This window comes from Perca fluviatilis, chromosome 24, assembly GCF_010015445.1.
Source record: "Perca fluviatilis chromosome 24, GENO_Pfluv_1.0, whole genome shotgun sequence".
NCBI lineage: Eukaryota > Metazoa > Chordata > Actinopteri > Perciformes > Percidae > Perca > Perca fluviatilis.
In genome coordinates this window covers 18,143,473-18,159,406 of record NC_053135.1, presented here as the reverse complement: position 1 = coordinate 18,159,406, position 15,934 = coordinate 18,143,473, and the positions used below count along the sequence as shown (strand labels likewise).

Below are 15,934 nucleotides of genomic sequence, written 5' to 3'. Positions count from 1 at the left end.
TTAGAGTTTGAAAAACTGTTTCTTGTCTTTTTGGTTTGGTGCACAACTAACCAGCCCAAATTAATTGTGAACCTAAATCAAATTTGCGGGCCGGATCAAAATCTCGAGGTGCCGGATTTTGCCCGCGGGCCTCGAGTTTGACACGTGACACGAATAAGATGCTTACGCATACAATTTGCCAAAACATAAGGTCGTAGCTGATAAGTGTATTTGTTCAGGTGAATTCTATACACTCACCGTACACAAATATGTATTAGGCTCCCATAAATCTTCATTAGATACAATAATTATGTGCATAATTGCAGTACACGTGTCAAAGTCGAGGCCTGCGGGCCAAATCCGGCCCCCTTGCGAATTTTGATCCGCCCGCAAATCAATTTAGGTTCACGATAAGTTTTGGCCCGCCTAGTTGTTCGCCAAACCAAAAAGACGGGAAACTGTTTTCAAACTGTAATTATGTGACACTCTTGGCAGATTTTCCGACTTTGAGGCTCAGAAATTCCCCCAGAAGAAGAGTAGTTTATATATTTAGGCTGTGAAACGCTGTGCGTCGGCTGTGTGGTAGCTGCTTTTTAATATGTAATCATTGTTTTGCTTGATTTGCTAAATTCTATCATGTCTAGGGAACTTTTTGGCAGAGTTTTGTAGGGCTTTATGTTGACAAAAACGTAGAAAAAAGCGACAACAATGTCGAAAAACAGCTACAAAAATTAGGAAAATGCGACATACAATAATACAGTCAAAGATATTTGACTTGTTCGATGAAATAAAAGCATAAAAAATAACTATAAAAATGTGACAAATACTCTGAAAGAAGCAACAAAAGCTTAGAGGAAAAACCCTCCAGAAAGGGACGGAAAACGTCCAAAAAATTGTCCACAAAAACCCATCCCATAAAAGCAACAAAACTTTGGAAAAAGTGCCAAAAACCTAAAAAAAAAGGCGACAAATACTCCGAAAGAAGCAACAGAAACTTCGAAATAAAAAACTCCACAAAGGGAACAAAAACGTTGAAAAAATTGTAAAAAAAAATAATTGTTTTTTAAATCGAAAAAAGCAACAAACAAATAAAAAAAAAAAAAACGGCAAAAATGTCGAAAGGAAACCTATTAATTCTACAGGGTAAATTTCATATCCATAAAGCGAAATTTTCAAACACTGTATAACATGTTTGTAAAGTTAAAATAAATAAAATGCAAATAATTAAAAATAATAATTAAAAAAAATTTAAAAAAAGATCTTCTGGTCCATTCTCCATACCGGTGGGTGGCGGTAATGGACCAAATCGTTGTTTCCCAACCGTCATGAAAACCTGAAAGAAAAAGAAGCGCTCCAGACCATGTTGTCGAGCACAGAGCAATCGTTCCTGCTCACTTTCTTGTTGACGTGGTGGCGGTGGCTTGTTATCGGTTCGGGTGGAAATCTCTACATATTCATGAAGCGAACTTAGCAGAAATAGTGCTAATAAAAGCGAGAAGTCATGCTGGACTTTGCCATCTTTGCTGTCACGTTTGTCATCATTTTGGTCGGCGCTGTTCTCTATTTGTACCCGGTAAGTCTGCTGGCAAGTGCGCCATTTGTATGCCGAATTCAGCCGAAGACCCTAAAGAGTTGATCAGATGCCAATGGTGATGGTGTCGTGCAATGTGTGTGTTGCCTGTGAGCGAGGAAACATTAAATTGCCATGTATTTCAATGAGATTCCATGCTCCTGAATGCAACACCACCGGCTCTAGCTGTAACGTTAATGGGAATAGATGACCGACTAGTAGCTAGCGGAGTAGAAGTAGAAAGTGGCATGAAAAGAAAAGATTTAAGTAAAGTACAAGTAGCTCGACTTTTGGACTGAAGTACAATACTGGAGTAAACTTAGTACTTGTACTTAGTTACTTTCCATCACTGCTTAACTCATCAAAGGGGGCATTAGATGTTTGTGTCCGTCTATGTTGTCAAAATGGGTTAATGTGCATTCAACCATGTTTCATGTTTTCAGTCATCCAGAAGGGCCTCCGGTATCCCAGGTCTCAATCCTACAGATGAGAAGTAAGTTGTCCTCTTTACTAGTCACATTTTGCCACAACTTGATGCAGAAAAAGGCCCAAAGTTGAGATGTGATGAACATCACAGCCCTAACTCTAGGACCTGGACCATTCTGCATCCGTGCAGCGACAGACCATAATCGATTACTGCCTACTGAATTTGTGGATGAAAACCATGTGTGATAAGTTATAAGTATCAGCATATCCGTAAGCATAAGTTAATGAATTAAAATGTGCGCTACGTTGGCTCGGCTGCAGCTCTGTGTCTGTCCCTCTGCTCCAGTTGTACTCACCACTGAGTCTGACTTAATGTCTTCCCGTTGACCGTGTAACTTTTAGTTTTCCTATGTCAAAATTGTAAATTAAAACTTGTATCCCCCCCACCTAACTCACATCCTGGCTCTGTGCTCTCTCAGGGATGGGAACCTGCAGGACATCGTGAACAAAGGCAGTCTGCATGAGTTCCTGGTCAGTCTGCATCAGCAGTTTGGTTCGGTGGCGTCATTCTGGTTCGGCGGTCGGCCCGTGGTCAGCCTGGGCTCCGTGCACCAGCTACGGCAGCACATCAACCCCAACCACACCAGTAAGCCATTTCCCCCATGCTGTTTGAATTTGAGGGCTCAAGCATTGCAGCCCTGGACAAATACCGGGGCTCTAGTCCGGGCCTGAGTATTGGTACTTGGACTCTGACTTGTCTCCGACTCGGCCAATGGTCTCAACCCAGTCCATCATTATGAGCTTTTTTTTCTAAAGTAACTTCCTCCTTAAAAACAACAACTGGTGAGGCATGCTTGTTCAGAAAGCAGGTGTTATTTTCATTTTTAATTTTATTTTTTTGTGGCATTTTTAGGCCTTTATTTGACAGGACAGCTTAGATTTGAAAGGGGAGAGCTTTGTGCGACTCAACATAAATTGTTATACTTAAAATACTTTTTATGGCCTAATTTGACCCTTTCTTTCCTCGGTCTTGACTGTCTCATTTGGACTCGGTCTTGACTTGGGCTCGACTACTCCTGGTCTTGGACTCGACCAAGGTGGACTTGACTACAGCCCTGCTACTGTCCAACAGAATCATTAGGCCGGGTACCGAATTCAGTACTTTTTAGGCACCGACCGAATTGCCTCTAACTCTGTAAAGAGGAACAATACGATAGATTTACTAAACCATAGATTTACCAAACAACAGCCTTGTACCTGGAACACATTTAAATGCTGATGAGAAAAGGCGAAAAAAACTTGGAAAAAGACGATCGAAAGAAGGAAGTAAGGCAAGAATAGGGTCGAAAATAGTAACAAATACTTAGAAAAAAGAGATACAAACTTCAAAAAAGCAATAAAAACTTTGAAAAAAGTGACAAAAACTTTGAAAAGAAACAAACTTAGAAAAAACCTTCAAAAAAAAGGTGACAAACTTCAAAAACAGCGATAAAAACTTAGGAAAAAACAACAAACTTGGAACAAAAAGGCAGTAGAAGTACCTACAGCCTTGGAACTGAAAAACATTTTGCAAAAAATGTCACGTACCCCCTGCAGTCCTCCAAAGTACCCCTAGGGGGACACGTACCCCCTGCAGTCCTCCAGAGTACACCTAGGAGGACACGTACCCCCTGCAGTCTTCCAGAGTACCCCTAGGGGGACACGTACCCCCTGCAGTCCTCCAAAGTACCCCTAGGGGGACACGTACCCCCATTTGAGAAACACTGCTCTAAAGTATTGAGTATAAAAAAAAAAAAGCCTCGTCGTTCAACACCCAATAACAATCCCTAAGGAGTAAATCTCATGAGCGTCAGGGAGCCAATCAGCACGCAGCATGCAGACCGGTATCTGAGTCCCGGTGTTGTCATGGCTACAGGTATCAAAAAGATTTGAAAGGATACCCAGCCCTACTGAATGAAGACCTTCTCATAGCATGTCTTCATAGTAAACAAAAATGACTTTCTTCTTTTGTTTGTCTGTCTCTTCTCAGCTGACTCCTTCGAGACGATGCTGAAGTCGTTGCTAGGTTACCAGTCGGGAACGGGAGGCGGGGCCACCGAGACCATAATAAGGAAAAAGGTGTACGAAAGTGGCATCAACAACACGTTGAAGAACAACTTCCCGCTTGTGCTCAAGGTTTGTATCACTCGTGAAAAAAAAGTACGTTATTTTATTTCTTTTCATCACTAATGTAAAACGGTCTCGCCACTCGCTGAAATGAAGCATTCACGCATATTTCCAAATGTAGAATATTGGCTTTTGACTCGTGTTGTAAATTTGTGCTTGTAAGTCTTTTGCATTTTTTTAAATTTCCATTGGTATTTTAGTTCTGTTTTTTTGGCTTGCTCATTTTACTATTTGGGTCTTATTTTAACAATTCTTTCTCATATGAAGCACTTTGTGACTTTGTCTATAAAAGGTGCTATATCCAATAAAGTTATTATTATTTTGGAGATAGTCCGATACAAGTTTTTGCTTGCTGACACACAATCAAGATTAATTTTCTCCTACAACGACGACAATCTATGATGTGCAACTTTAACAAAACTTTATATGAATCGATAGTGTTTTGTGTATTATTATTATTATTATTATTATTATTATTATTATTATTATTATTATTATGTTATGACCGCTGTGCACTACTATCCCTGTATGGATGTGATATGATTTCTATTTTTGTTGTTAAACTCTTTGTGAAATATGAACGAACCCAAACAGTGAACGCCACAGAACTTTCTTTCATTGTCCAGTTTGAAAGTCCGCCATAACGGAAAAAGAACATGAATGAACTACTTTAAAGTAGATTTTATAGATAAGATAAAATAACAATGAAATGCTGCGTTATTGACTTTAGACCAGGTTTTTGTTGGTCAATGGCGAGATCACTTTCCGCTGCCTCAAGATAGCAATACACCCAGAATGCACCTGAACACACCTCCCTGTAAGACCAGCACGCCCATGGGCGCACAGATGGGCGTAAGGTGCATTTGCTATTTAAACGACGCGGGCGCTGGACGGGAAACTGACAACGGCGTCGGTCTTAAACTAGAAAAAACACTTGCGTCGGGCTTTGCGCTGCGCCGGGTGCGAGATAGCGCCCCGCTACTTATTCTCTACCTTGTTTTCCCGAAGCTGTCGGAGGAGCTCGTAGGAAAGTGGAAGGCGTTCCCGGACTCCCAGCACACCCCTCTGTGTGCCCACCTGCTGGGTCTGGCCATGAAGACGGTCACCCAGCTGGCTCTGGGCGAGAGCTTCCGGGACGACGCCAAGGTCCTTTCCTTCTGCAAGAACCACGACGCGGTGAGAGAACACCCCCTCCCTCCCTCCCTCCCTCCCTCCAGGAAGAGAACAACAATTCCAAATGTTTGCTGTGAAATCAATTGTCTCAAAAGAATTGCGATTAACAATATGAGGTAACACTTGACTTGAAGGTATCTACATAAGAGTGACATGACACTGTCATGACACATGAACCCTAACTCATGACACTTACTAAAAGAAGCCTTATGTCAAACGTTTATGACTTGTTTATAATGTTTATGACACGTTCATGACAGTGTCATGTCACTCTTATGTAGATACCTTTCAAGTAAAGTGTAACCCAATATAATTGTCTCTTTCAGTCAAATTCAAAAATATTTATTTATTACTTACTTATAACATATTTTCTAACTGTACCCCCTAATCCTAGTGCCTACCAAGCAGCGCTGCCTGGAAGGCGACGTTGGGGGCTTAAAACACCAAAAGAACCCGCAATTATGTAAAACAAATTTACAATCAGATAATTATGTAATAATTGTGACAGGACTAGTGGGTTGGACCTCTTACACAATCCTAAATTGCGTTGTGTCCATTGGATTCTGGTCTTTATCCCTGCTCCTGTGGGTATATATTACATTTAATATATAATATACACAAATATTGGGAAAATATACTGTATTGCCTTTGAAAACCCACCTTTTGATTTAGCTCATGCATGAATTTATTAGTATTGTAGTTTAACTTACATCAGAGTTATGCACGTTCTGTGTCACCAGTGCGATAGAGCAGAAAGTGGGCTACACCGTAACACTTTTTTTAACCGTAAATTTCTTTAGAGTACCCTTTGTTCCAAAATGCTAAATCAATGCATTTATATTCTCAGAGGGGGGGGGTTCAGATTCCGCTTGTTGGATACAGGTGCAGCAAAATCATCTCATGGTCCAGTGGAATCTTGAACGTAGTTTTATTGATCTCCTCCCTCTAGGGTGTTTTTCTTTTGTCACACTCCCAGACATAGGCGTAATTTACAATCCCCACCCACCCACCCACCCACCCACTAATCAAAACTGGCTAGTGCAACCCCCCCCCCCTCCCCCCAAAAAAAAAGCCTATTATAATTCCCTTTACAACACAGAAAAGGCAGACCTGTCCCACATGTTTTGGTTCTGTAACAATTTGATTTGCATTTGACAGTGATATCCGGCCTAGTGCTGAAATGGCTATTTTTGGTGTTCCAGGGGAATGTATACAAATGACAAGTAGACTAAAAGATGTGTTTGCCTTTGCAACTCTTCTTGCGCGGAGGATTTTGCCAGAGTGGAAATCGGAAACCATTCACCCAGAGCCTCAGCTTGGATGAACGGCCTGATGCTTTTTCTAAAGTTAGACAATATTACATATTCCAGTAGAGGGTCGAGCCACAAATTCCATAAGAGATGGGATGCTTTGGTGTTTTATTTTGAAAGGCTCAAGACTCTTCCCGAAATTTAAGAAGGAACTGTATCCTCCATAACTAACCCTGCTCGGTTGTTTGAGTATAATGATAAGAGCTGATGGCAAATTAGCCTATACTGTATACTTGTACATCCTTTATTCGTACCTCTAAATATGTATTTCTATTTTTTTTATATATACATTTTTTATATTGTTACATTATTTTAATATATATTTTTATTTTATGTGTATTTATTTACTTTATCGCCTACTTGGTACAATACCCTGTGTTGGAATTAAGTACTTTTTTTATTATTATTTATTATTTGCATAGGCAGTATGTGGGGGGAGCAAAAAACACCAAAATGTCTGTAAGCAATTGCTGTTCTTTTTTGCAAATAAAAAGTAATAAAATAAAAAATGATTTCCTTTTACAAAATATAAAGACATTTGCGCCATGAAGTCATGCAGGAAAGGCACAGATTGTTGCAGGAAAAACTCCCCAAAATGCAGAAAATGAAGTGTTTTGATGTTTAAAATTTCAGTTTTGCTCAAAAGAGGAGATCTCCCCCATGCTCCCGCCCCCCACCCCCACTCCCCCAAGTTACACCTTTGCTCCCAGACAATTTGTCTCCTTACTTATTTGTTGAACGGTCTCATTTGAATGCCCTGTCAACCTGTTAAGTTGATGTCGAAGCGGGTCACTTGAAGTCGTCTTTCCCTCTTCTTCTGACTCTGCAGATCTGGTCCGAAATTGGGAAAGGCTACTTGGACGGCTCCCTGGAGAAGAGCTCCAGCAGGAGAGGCCATTACGAGAAGGGTGAGTGGGGTTTTACGCCGGCAGGTTTTCTCAGCTTTAACAGAACTGATGTCACATACCGGGGGTTCTCAAACGCATCGCTCAAAGGTCCCGCATCTGGTTTTTATTCCAGGCCGGAGGTCCGGACTCATTGGCGGTGACAAAATAACATTTAAAGGTCCCATGGCATGAAAATTTCACTTTATGAGGTTTTTTAACATTAATATTAGTTCCCCCAGCCTGTCTATGGTCCCCCAGTGGCTAGAAATGGTGATAGGTGTAAACCGAGCCCTGGGTATCCTGCTCTGCCTTTGAGAAAATGAAAGCTGATATGAGCCGTTTTGGAATCTGCTTGTTATGAGGTCATAACAAGCAAGGTTACCTCCCCTTTCTCTGCTTTGCCCCCCCAGAGAATTTGGCCCACCCATGAGAGAGAGACATCATGGCTTTCAAACGAGCAAAGTGGCAGTTGGTCAAGGCCACACCCCCACCCTCCACCTTGCCCCCCCTCTCCTCCTCAAAAGCTCCAGACACAGAAATGGCACATCCTAAGGAAAGCTCATTGTGGGACTGGCTCTAGTGGCTGTAATTCTATTCTTATATAAAAGAGACTTCAGATACAGTATTAGGGGACCACTAAGGTCTATATAAAAGAGACTTCAGATACAGTATTAGGGGACCACTAAGGTCTATATAAAAGAGACTTCAGATACAGTATTAGGGGACCACTAAGAATATAAATAAAATATAAAAGCATCCAAAGAGCACCATGTCATGGGACCTTTAATCAACTCATTTTGAACTTTTAAGCGACACACATCCCAGTTGAGTTCTCGGTTTTCCTGCTCAACTCTTGTACCGATTAATGAACTGTTACATAGAAGTATGTACACATCGGTACCTTTTTTCCTCGAGTTTGTCACTTTTGACGTTTTTGTTGTCGTTTTTCAATGTCTTTGTCATTTTTTTCAACGTCTTTGTCATTTTTTTCAAAGTGTTTGTCGCTTTTTTCAACATCTTAGTCACTTTTTAAACGTCTTAGTCACTTTTTTCAATGTATTTCACTTTATTTCAATGTCTGTCGCTTTTTTCAACATCTTTGTCACTGTTTTCAACGTCTTTGTCACTATTTTCTAAAGTTTGGTCGCTTTGTAGACGTTTTTGGTGCTTTTTCAAGGTTTTTGTCATCTCTTTCGTCATTCGTGAAGACGTTTTTGGCGCTATTCCTGATGTTTTTGTCACCCTTTTGCGCCTTTTTTTATTTTTATTTTTTTAAACTTATTTGTAACTTTTTTCGAAGTCTTTGTCGCTTTTTCCGACATGACTAACAATTTATTGATCAGTAGAAATTGATTTCAAAATAGAAAACATTCCACATCATAATGTATTGGACTCATAACATAGCATAAGGTTTACAGGCCGGGTCCGGATTGACGCTGTCGTGCTACGTCGTGCTGTCATATACTGTATATGTCAAGCCCTGTCATATATGTTGTTTTTTTTTTTGGAAACTTCACTCTGTCGTTCTTTTTCGAGTCCAGTTTTTTGTCTCGCTCTCTCGCCCCTCCGCTGTGTGTCAGCGTGTGGGAGCAGCGTCGGCTTCCTCCCGTTGTTCAGCTGTGGAGCAACAGGAGGAGAAGTTTGGAGAGGCTCAGACATGGTGTGTGTGGGTGTGTGTGTGTGTGTGTGTGTGTGTGTGTGTGTGTGTGTGTGTGTGTGTGTGTGTGTGTGTGTGTGTGTGTGTGTGTGTGTGTGTGTGTGTGTGTGTGTGTGTGTGTGTGTGTGTGTGTGTGTGTGTGTGTGTGTGTGTGTGTGTGTGTGTGTGTGTGTGTGTGTGTGGCAGCTTGACTCAAAACCGAGTCTTGACAGCTGCAGATAGAGACAGAGATCATGTCTGAGCCTCTCCAAACTTCTCCTCCTGTTGCTCCACAGCTCCCACACGTCGACACACAGCGGAGGTGCGAGAGACCGAGCCGAAAAAACTGGACTGGAAAAGTTACATTACGCACATTAGTTAAATTCCACCTCTGTATATAACCAACCTATTCTGTATTATCGCCTTAATCAGTGAACAGACACTGTTTTGGGGGACTTTCATTGATTTATCTGCCCGGGACAATTGTCCCCGCTGGTTAGAGCTTACGGGAGTTACTTTGCGGATGCTGTCTGAAGGAATGGAAGTGCCGTGGATGCTTGAAATGCAGTTTTGTTTTTTTTCCTTATTGTAACTAGTGCACAAAATATCGACTCGGTATCGTTTTTGCAATACCACGTTGTGCAATATCAATATCGAAAGTGTCCCGAAGAGCATGCGATGTTCCGTTTATTTCGTGGAGAGATGCACCGGTGGCTGTGCGTTGTGATCAATTCTAGAGCCTGCATATTTCATTGGCCAGTCGCCCTGTCACAAAAGCGCACACTTCGACGGCGCGAGTGAAGAGGGAAATGGAGAAAGTGAAAGGACAGAGAGAGAGTGCGAACTAAGTGTGTGGTGCGAAAGGACAGAAGAGGGAGAAAAGTAAGAACATGAGTGTGGCTCGGGGGGAGACGACGAAACTGTGGAGATTGAAGAGAAAATGTTAGCGACCAAAAAGTGATGCCTCCTCGCCGGCGTGGAAGTACTTTGGCTGTAAGCCGACAGATGTTGCTCGAGCTAGTGCACTGTGCAAAACGTGCCGTATGGTGGTACAGCGCACATGTAAACCCTGTTGTTTTGATGTTCTGTAAATGTATTTTGATGCGTTCTTCCCATTACGTTTGCGTTTTTATATATGTTTAGGAATATCGGATTGAAAATTGTCATCACAATATCGCATTTTGTCCATGTGGTGCAACCCTACTTGTAACCCCAGCGTGAGTGACGAGCAGCTGTATGTTCGTGCCAAACACGTGATGACAGTGTATTTTTTTTTTTTTCTTTCTTCCAGCTCTGTCGGAGATGGAGTCGGTGCTGTTGTCAGTGGCGAAGGAGAGGAAAGGCCAGAGGAAGCAGACGGCGTTTGTGGACACTCTGCTCCAGTCCGGCCTCACAGAGCGACAGGTGAAAACACAGAGGAAGAGGAAGTCACTGATTGGATGTCGTGCATAGCTATCTATCTATCTATCTATCTATCTATCTATCTATCTATCTATCTTTCTATCTTATCTATCTTATCTATCTTATCTATCTTATCTATCTATCCTACCTACCAACCTACCCAAAAGACATTATTTCCCTCTCTGTGTGTTTCAGATCATGGAGGACTGTATGGTTTTCACTTTGGCCGGCTGCATCATCACTGCCAACTGTAAGTGACGACCCATCATTCATTCAACCTTCACTTTGACTCGGGTGCAACGGCACCGAGTAACTACAAAGACAACAACACAGAACAGAATACACCACCATAAGAAAGAAGGATAATACGGAGTCAAAAGAAAGTACCAGATTTTCTAAATTGTCCAAAAGGCACAAGTGAGTTGATTTGAATAAAGTGCCAGGAATCAGGGACACGTTTAAAAGCAGTTTTTCAAAACCGATCACGTCTCTGTCTGTTGACCAGTTGGTTAATACATTATTTAGGGCTGCAATTAACAGTTATTCAAAATTCAAATGACCTGCAAAACCGTTTGCATCGTTCTCAGTTTTAAGTCCGGAGGACGAGAAGAACAATGGAGAATTTAAATGTTTCCGCACTTCTCGACACAGTTGGTCCTATTATTTGGCCACTGATGGGTACATCATGTTAAAATACAGCAGTCAGCGTGTCCATAAGTAGCAACTAAAGAGTTGGAAAACGATAAAAATGTGGATTTGCAAAAATCCACCGCTCCCTGTTCAGATGCACCAATCAGGACCAAGGGGGGTGTCTAACTGCGTGTCAATTACTGCTCATGCACACGCATTCATTTCCCTTTTTGGGGCGAGGGGCTTAGGAGACCGTTTTGGGCTTTAGCGGAAAGGGGGGAGGGACCGAGAAGGTGTGTCGATGTTCAAATTCTTTGGCTAAGTCCTGGATCTTCGCAATCCTACCTACAGCACCTTTTTAAGTGTAAAAATGTTGTGTGTTTGGGCAGTGTGTGTCTGGGCACTTCACTTCCTGTCCACCTCCGAAGAAGTTCAGGACAAACTGTATCAGGAGCTGGAGGAGGTGTTGGGTTCGGACCCAGTTTCCTTGGACAAGATCCCTCAGCTCAGGTAAGATCTCTCGAATTCGCTCTACGTCTAACCCATAGAGACAGAGCGCCCCCACCGGAGGGGGAAAACAACTCTCCTCTCTCCGCAGCCATCTCTCTTAATACTGGACCAATGTCAAAGGTTTTTGTTTTCATCAGTCACTTGGACACAAAAACATAGGACGATAGAAGAAAACGAAGTGACCCTTAACAGAAGGGCTTCTAATGTTATCACATTTATGTCCTTGGAAAGATACTGCCAGCAGGTCCTCAACGAGACGGTGAGGACCGCCAAGCTGACCCCCATCGCGGCTCGGCTTCAGGGAGTGGAGGGCAAAGTCGATCAGCACGTCATCCCCAAAGAGGTATCTGGTTCCCTGCTGTCTGTGGCTCTCTGCAGCGGTGGAAGAAGTATCCCCCTCTTCTACTTAACCCTTGTTTTGTGTTCGGGTCTGTGGGACCCATTTTTTCAATGTTAGCTAAAAGAAAAATTATGTTATTTATTCTAACTCATTGGCCTTGGCTCATTTTCTGTAAAGAACAAAAAATAAATATTTTCAATGACTGCACACGGTAAACCCTACACATAGCAATTACATACGAGGTGTTCGGGTCTACTGGAAGCCGAGTGTATTTAAATGTAGGTGCTATGAAACTATGTTGTCTTTCTGCACCTGCTATTCCCACACAAAGTTACAATTTTTTTACATTTCCAGCTCTTTAACCTGTTCTGATTAAGTTCTAAGAACTAAGCACCAATAATGATCAAAAATCTTGTTTCTATTTTTTTTTTTTACCTTTTTTTTATAATTGAATTTCCTTGTTTTCTCACAAAATGATCATAGATGTGATCTCACAGGGGTAAATGGCAAATATGAACCATAAATGATGTATATGTCATTGATAATTGAGCTGAAGTAAACATTTATTAAGTAAAGTACATATTAAGTAAATTTACTGGCTCTCTCTCTGTGTATTTCTCCTCAGCTCATCGTCACTGTTACAACTGTTACAGCCAGACAATCAGTATTAGTGTAGTCTCGAGAACATAAACAATGATTATGCGGGTGATTAAAGGAAATGATAAAGGGGTTATGAAAAGAAACGCAAATCATAGTTTGGTGCTGACATTTTGTGCTTGCCATATTTCAGACTTTGGTCATCTACGCTTTGGGAGTGGTCCTGCAAGATTCGGACACCTGGAGCGCCCCATACAGGTTCACTTCACATACATTTACGTTTGCTTTGGACAGGTTCATCCAGGGGCGATATGGGCCCTTTTTTGTTGTTGTTGAAGAACCCCTAAACTTGATCCCCGGGCTCTAACTCAAAATAACTCCTGAAACGCATTGAACACATGTTTCTAGTTCAAATAGTATGACCGTGTCACAGAGTGGGGTTTATCTTTCAGGTTTAAAAATATTGATATGTCCCAATTTCTGATTACGGTTATTACTGTGACATTCCCTCAGGTTTGACCCAGATCGATTTGAGGAGGAATCCGCCAGGAAGAGTTTCTGTCTGCTCGGATTCTCAGGGAATCAAACCTGCCCAGAACTCAGGTAGAGAAGACTAAAACATCATTATCCCGTGATGCTGAGAAATAACATTTTGTACTTTTGAACCCGCAGTGCGGCCATTTAGCCCCAAAACAGCTTGTAGAAATTTTCAGAAACACTTAGAGCTGTGGCCGGGTTGGCTCAGTGGGTAGAGCGGGCGCACATGTGCTTAGAGGTTTGTGCCTCGACGCAGAGTCCAAGGTTCGAGTCCGACCTGTGATGGTTTCCTGGCGTTTGTTTTCCCTTTTTCGTCTTTTCTCACCTAGCTGTCCTGTCAAAATAAAGGCGGAAAAGCCCCAAAAAACAATCTAAAAAAACAAAACACTTGGAGCTGTAAAAAAGAAGCTAATTTGACTTTGAATGTTCTGTTTTGGGGGTAAGAGTTTTGTAGAAAAAGCCGTAACATATCCCATCTCTGGGGGGGAACCAGGGGCCACCCCGTGCTCCCCTTCTAGCCCCGCCCCTGCCTACAGTGGGCCAGTTTTTCAGTCGTTTTTACAAGTTGAATTAATTGATTAGGATCAACTCCCTGTGTTTGGCTGTCCTGCGTACTTCAATTACATTTTCACAATCGATTACTTTTGGTCTCCTTTTGACAGGTTTGCCTACACCGTCGCTACTGTCCTGCTCAGCACGTTGGTGCGCCAGCTGAAGCTTCACCAGTTGAAGGGACAGGTCATGGAAGTCCGATCTGAGCTGGTGTCCACACCTAAGGACGAAACTTGGATTACCGTCAGCAGAAAAGGCTAGAACTATTCTTGAAAAAAAAACGGCACAGGGGAGCAGAGCTGTTTCTAAAAAAAAATCTATATATATTTAACATCTTGATTAAAGGACCACCAAAAGTATTTCTTAAATGTTGAAGATCCAGTCTGCCGGAGAAACATCATTTCTCACATTAACTCCTGTCTTTCTAAACAACATTATGATAGTTGACACTTTTGGGAATTAAACACTTACAGGGTTAACTACTGTTTTTTTCGACCCTATTTTCCTATATTTTTGTGTCTAAGTGACTGATGGGAACAACAATGTTTGACGTTGGTCCAGTATTAAGAGAGATCACTGCAGTCGGCAGTCAGAGAAACAAACTACAATGTAAGTTAATAGGGCATCTTCAATTAACGCTGACAGGCTCAGATTAATATTCTAAGTGTCTGACAACATTATGGAAAGGATTTCTAAGGAGGTCGACCTTTCTGTTAAAGAGTACGACCCTTTTTTTTAAAACATAAAATCATCCGCGAAATTCGCTAAATCAATCAAACTCCATGTAAATAAACAGTCATTTTAGCATCGTAGAATATACTTCATTCAAAGTCGACAGAAACAAAATAAAACTATGCAAAGCCGTTTTGGGTCATCTTTCCACTTTTTCATCCATCACAACTCTGTATACTGAAATAAACACATAGTTTACAGATGTACATGTGAAAATATGTTGGCTCTATACACGCTAAAAGTATTGTTTTTTTTAAATGGAGTCTGGTGGGTTTAGCGCTAGCGACCTCAGATCCGTTTCTGGTTAAACAGAGAGGTCTTAAAGAGGTTTTAAAGGTCTGTCTCTGTAGGGATCCTTTCATTAAAGTTGTCAGCCACTTAGAATAATAATATGAGCCTTTCAGTGGCAAGAACTGCACTTTTAGTGGAGGATATTGACAATGCACATTTGCCCCATAGGTCTGTAGGGTTACATTGCAGCCTGGTCTGTGGCTGCCGGTTACAGCGTTCACGCTTAATACTGGACCAATGTCAAAGATTGTTGTTCCCATCAGTCACTTACACACAAAAACACAGGAAAATAGGGGGGGGAAAACAGTAGTTACTCTTTAATTTGCATCAGTCCTGAAGGCACCACCACAGTATTTCCATAGATGTCTTCCTGGTGCTTTTAATTGTTTCAGTAATCTGAAACCTTAAGCACATTGTTACCTTGTCTGTTCAGTTTCGATTTGCACTTATTGAAATATGTTCAAGGAGGGAAACTCTGTGGTTTAAAACTCTACGATGGAGAGAAAAACAACTTGTGCTGCCAAATGTTTTTCTATAATTCTTAGTGCAGTTGCCTTGAGTCACAAAATTCCTAATAACATGGGGCTTGTTTGTCCGTTGATATGGCTCTACGTGGCAATTTAGACATTTCATTCCTTTTTTAATTAAACACGGTTGCATATTACATTTTATTAAATATGTTTGAGGATTCTGTGTGCGTTTGTCGTTGTTTTATTTGAATTTGCCCAAAGTAACAAGCAAGTTTCTTTAATCAAATAAAGGAAGCTTAGTTTGCATCTGTGGAGAATAGCAGTGTCACTCGTTATAAATCCGGTTTCAGCCTGAATATGGACATTTATTTTTACTGAATTCATTATTGCATACACCCTCAGCTAATATGTGCTTCTGAAGGGCCCTTGGGCAAGACTGTATTTCCTCACATGATCCAGGCCTGCTGCTCTCTAAAATGGGCCTGTGGAGAAGGAGTGATACAATCATTTAAAAAAAAGGGATCATCCAAGGGAGATGAAGTTTTATTACAAGTATTTTATTCATGGAGTTTGGTATCCCTGAACTGGAAACTAATAAACATGTAACTATATTAAACCTATGCTTAACACACAAGCATTTTTTTTTTTGCCAATTGGGAGTCTGCTGTAATGCATTTCTTATTCATTTTTGGGAACCCCTGCTCTCCACCAGGAGAGCCCTGCAGTA

The 15,934-nt window shown here is 41.4% G+C and overlaps 1 protein-coding gene across 1 annotated transcript; it reads left to right on the top strand.

Moving 5' to 3' along the window:
• The first annotated feature begins 1,106 nt into the window (after nucleotides 1-1,106).
• On the top strand, nucleotides 1,107-15,430 carry LOC120554721 (cytochrome P450 20A1). Its single transcript, XM_039793727.1, has 13 exons — nucleotides 1,107-1,552; nucleotides 1,993-2,042; nucleotides 2,455-2,621; nucleotides 4,005-4,150; nucleotides 5,150-5,317; nucleotides 7,454-7,532; nucleotides 10,439-10,551; nucleotides 10,744-10,798; nucleotides 11,568-11,688; nucleotides 11,920-12,031; nucleotides 12,819-12,883; nucleotides 13,139-13,228; nucleotides 13,825-15,430. The coding sequence occupies exons 1-13, from the start codon at nucleotides 1,481-1,483 to the stop codon at nucleotides 13,973-13,975; spliced, it is 1,389 nt and encodes a 462-aa protein (XP_039649661.1). The 5' UTR covers nucleotides 1,107-1,480; the 3' UTR covers nucleotides 13,976-15,430.
• The last annotated feature ends 504 nt before the right edge of the window (nucleotides 15,431-15,934 follow it).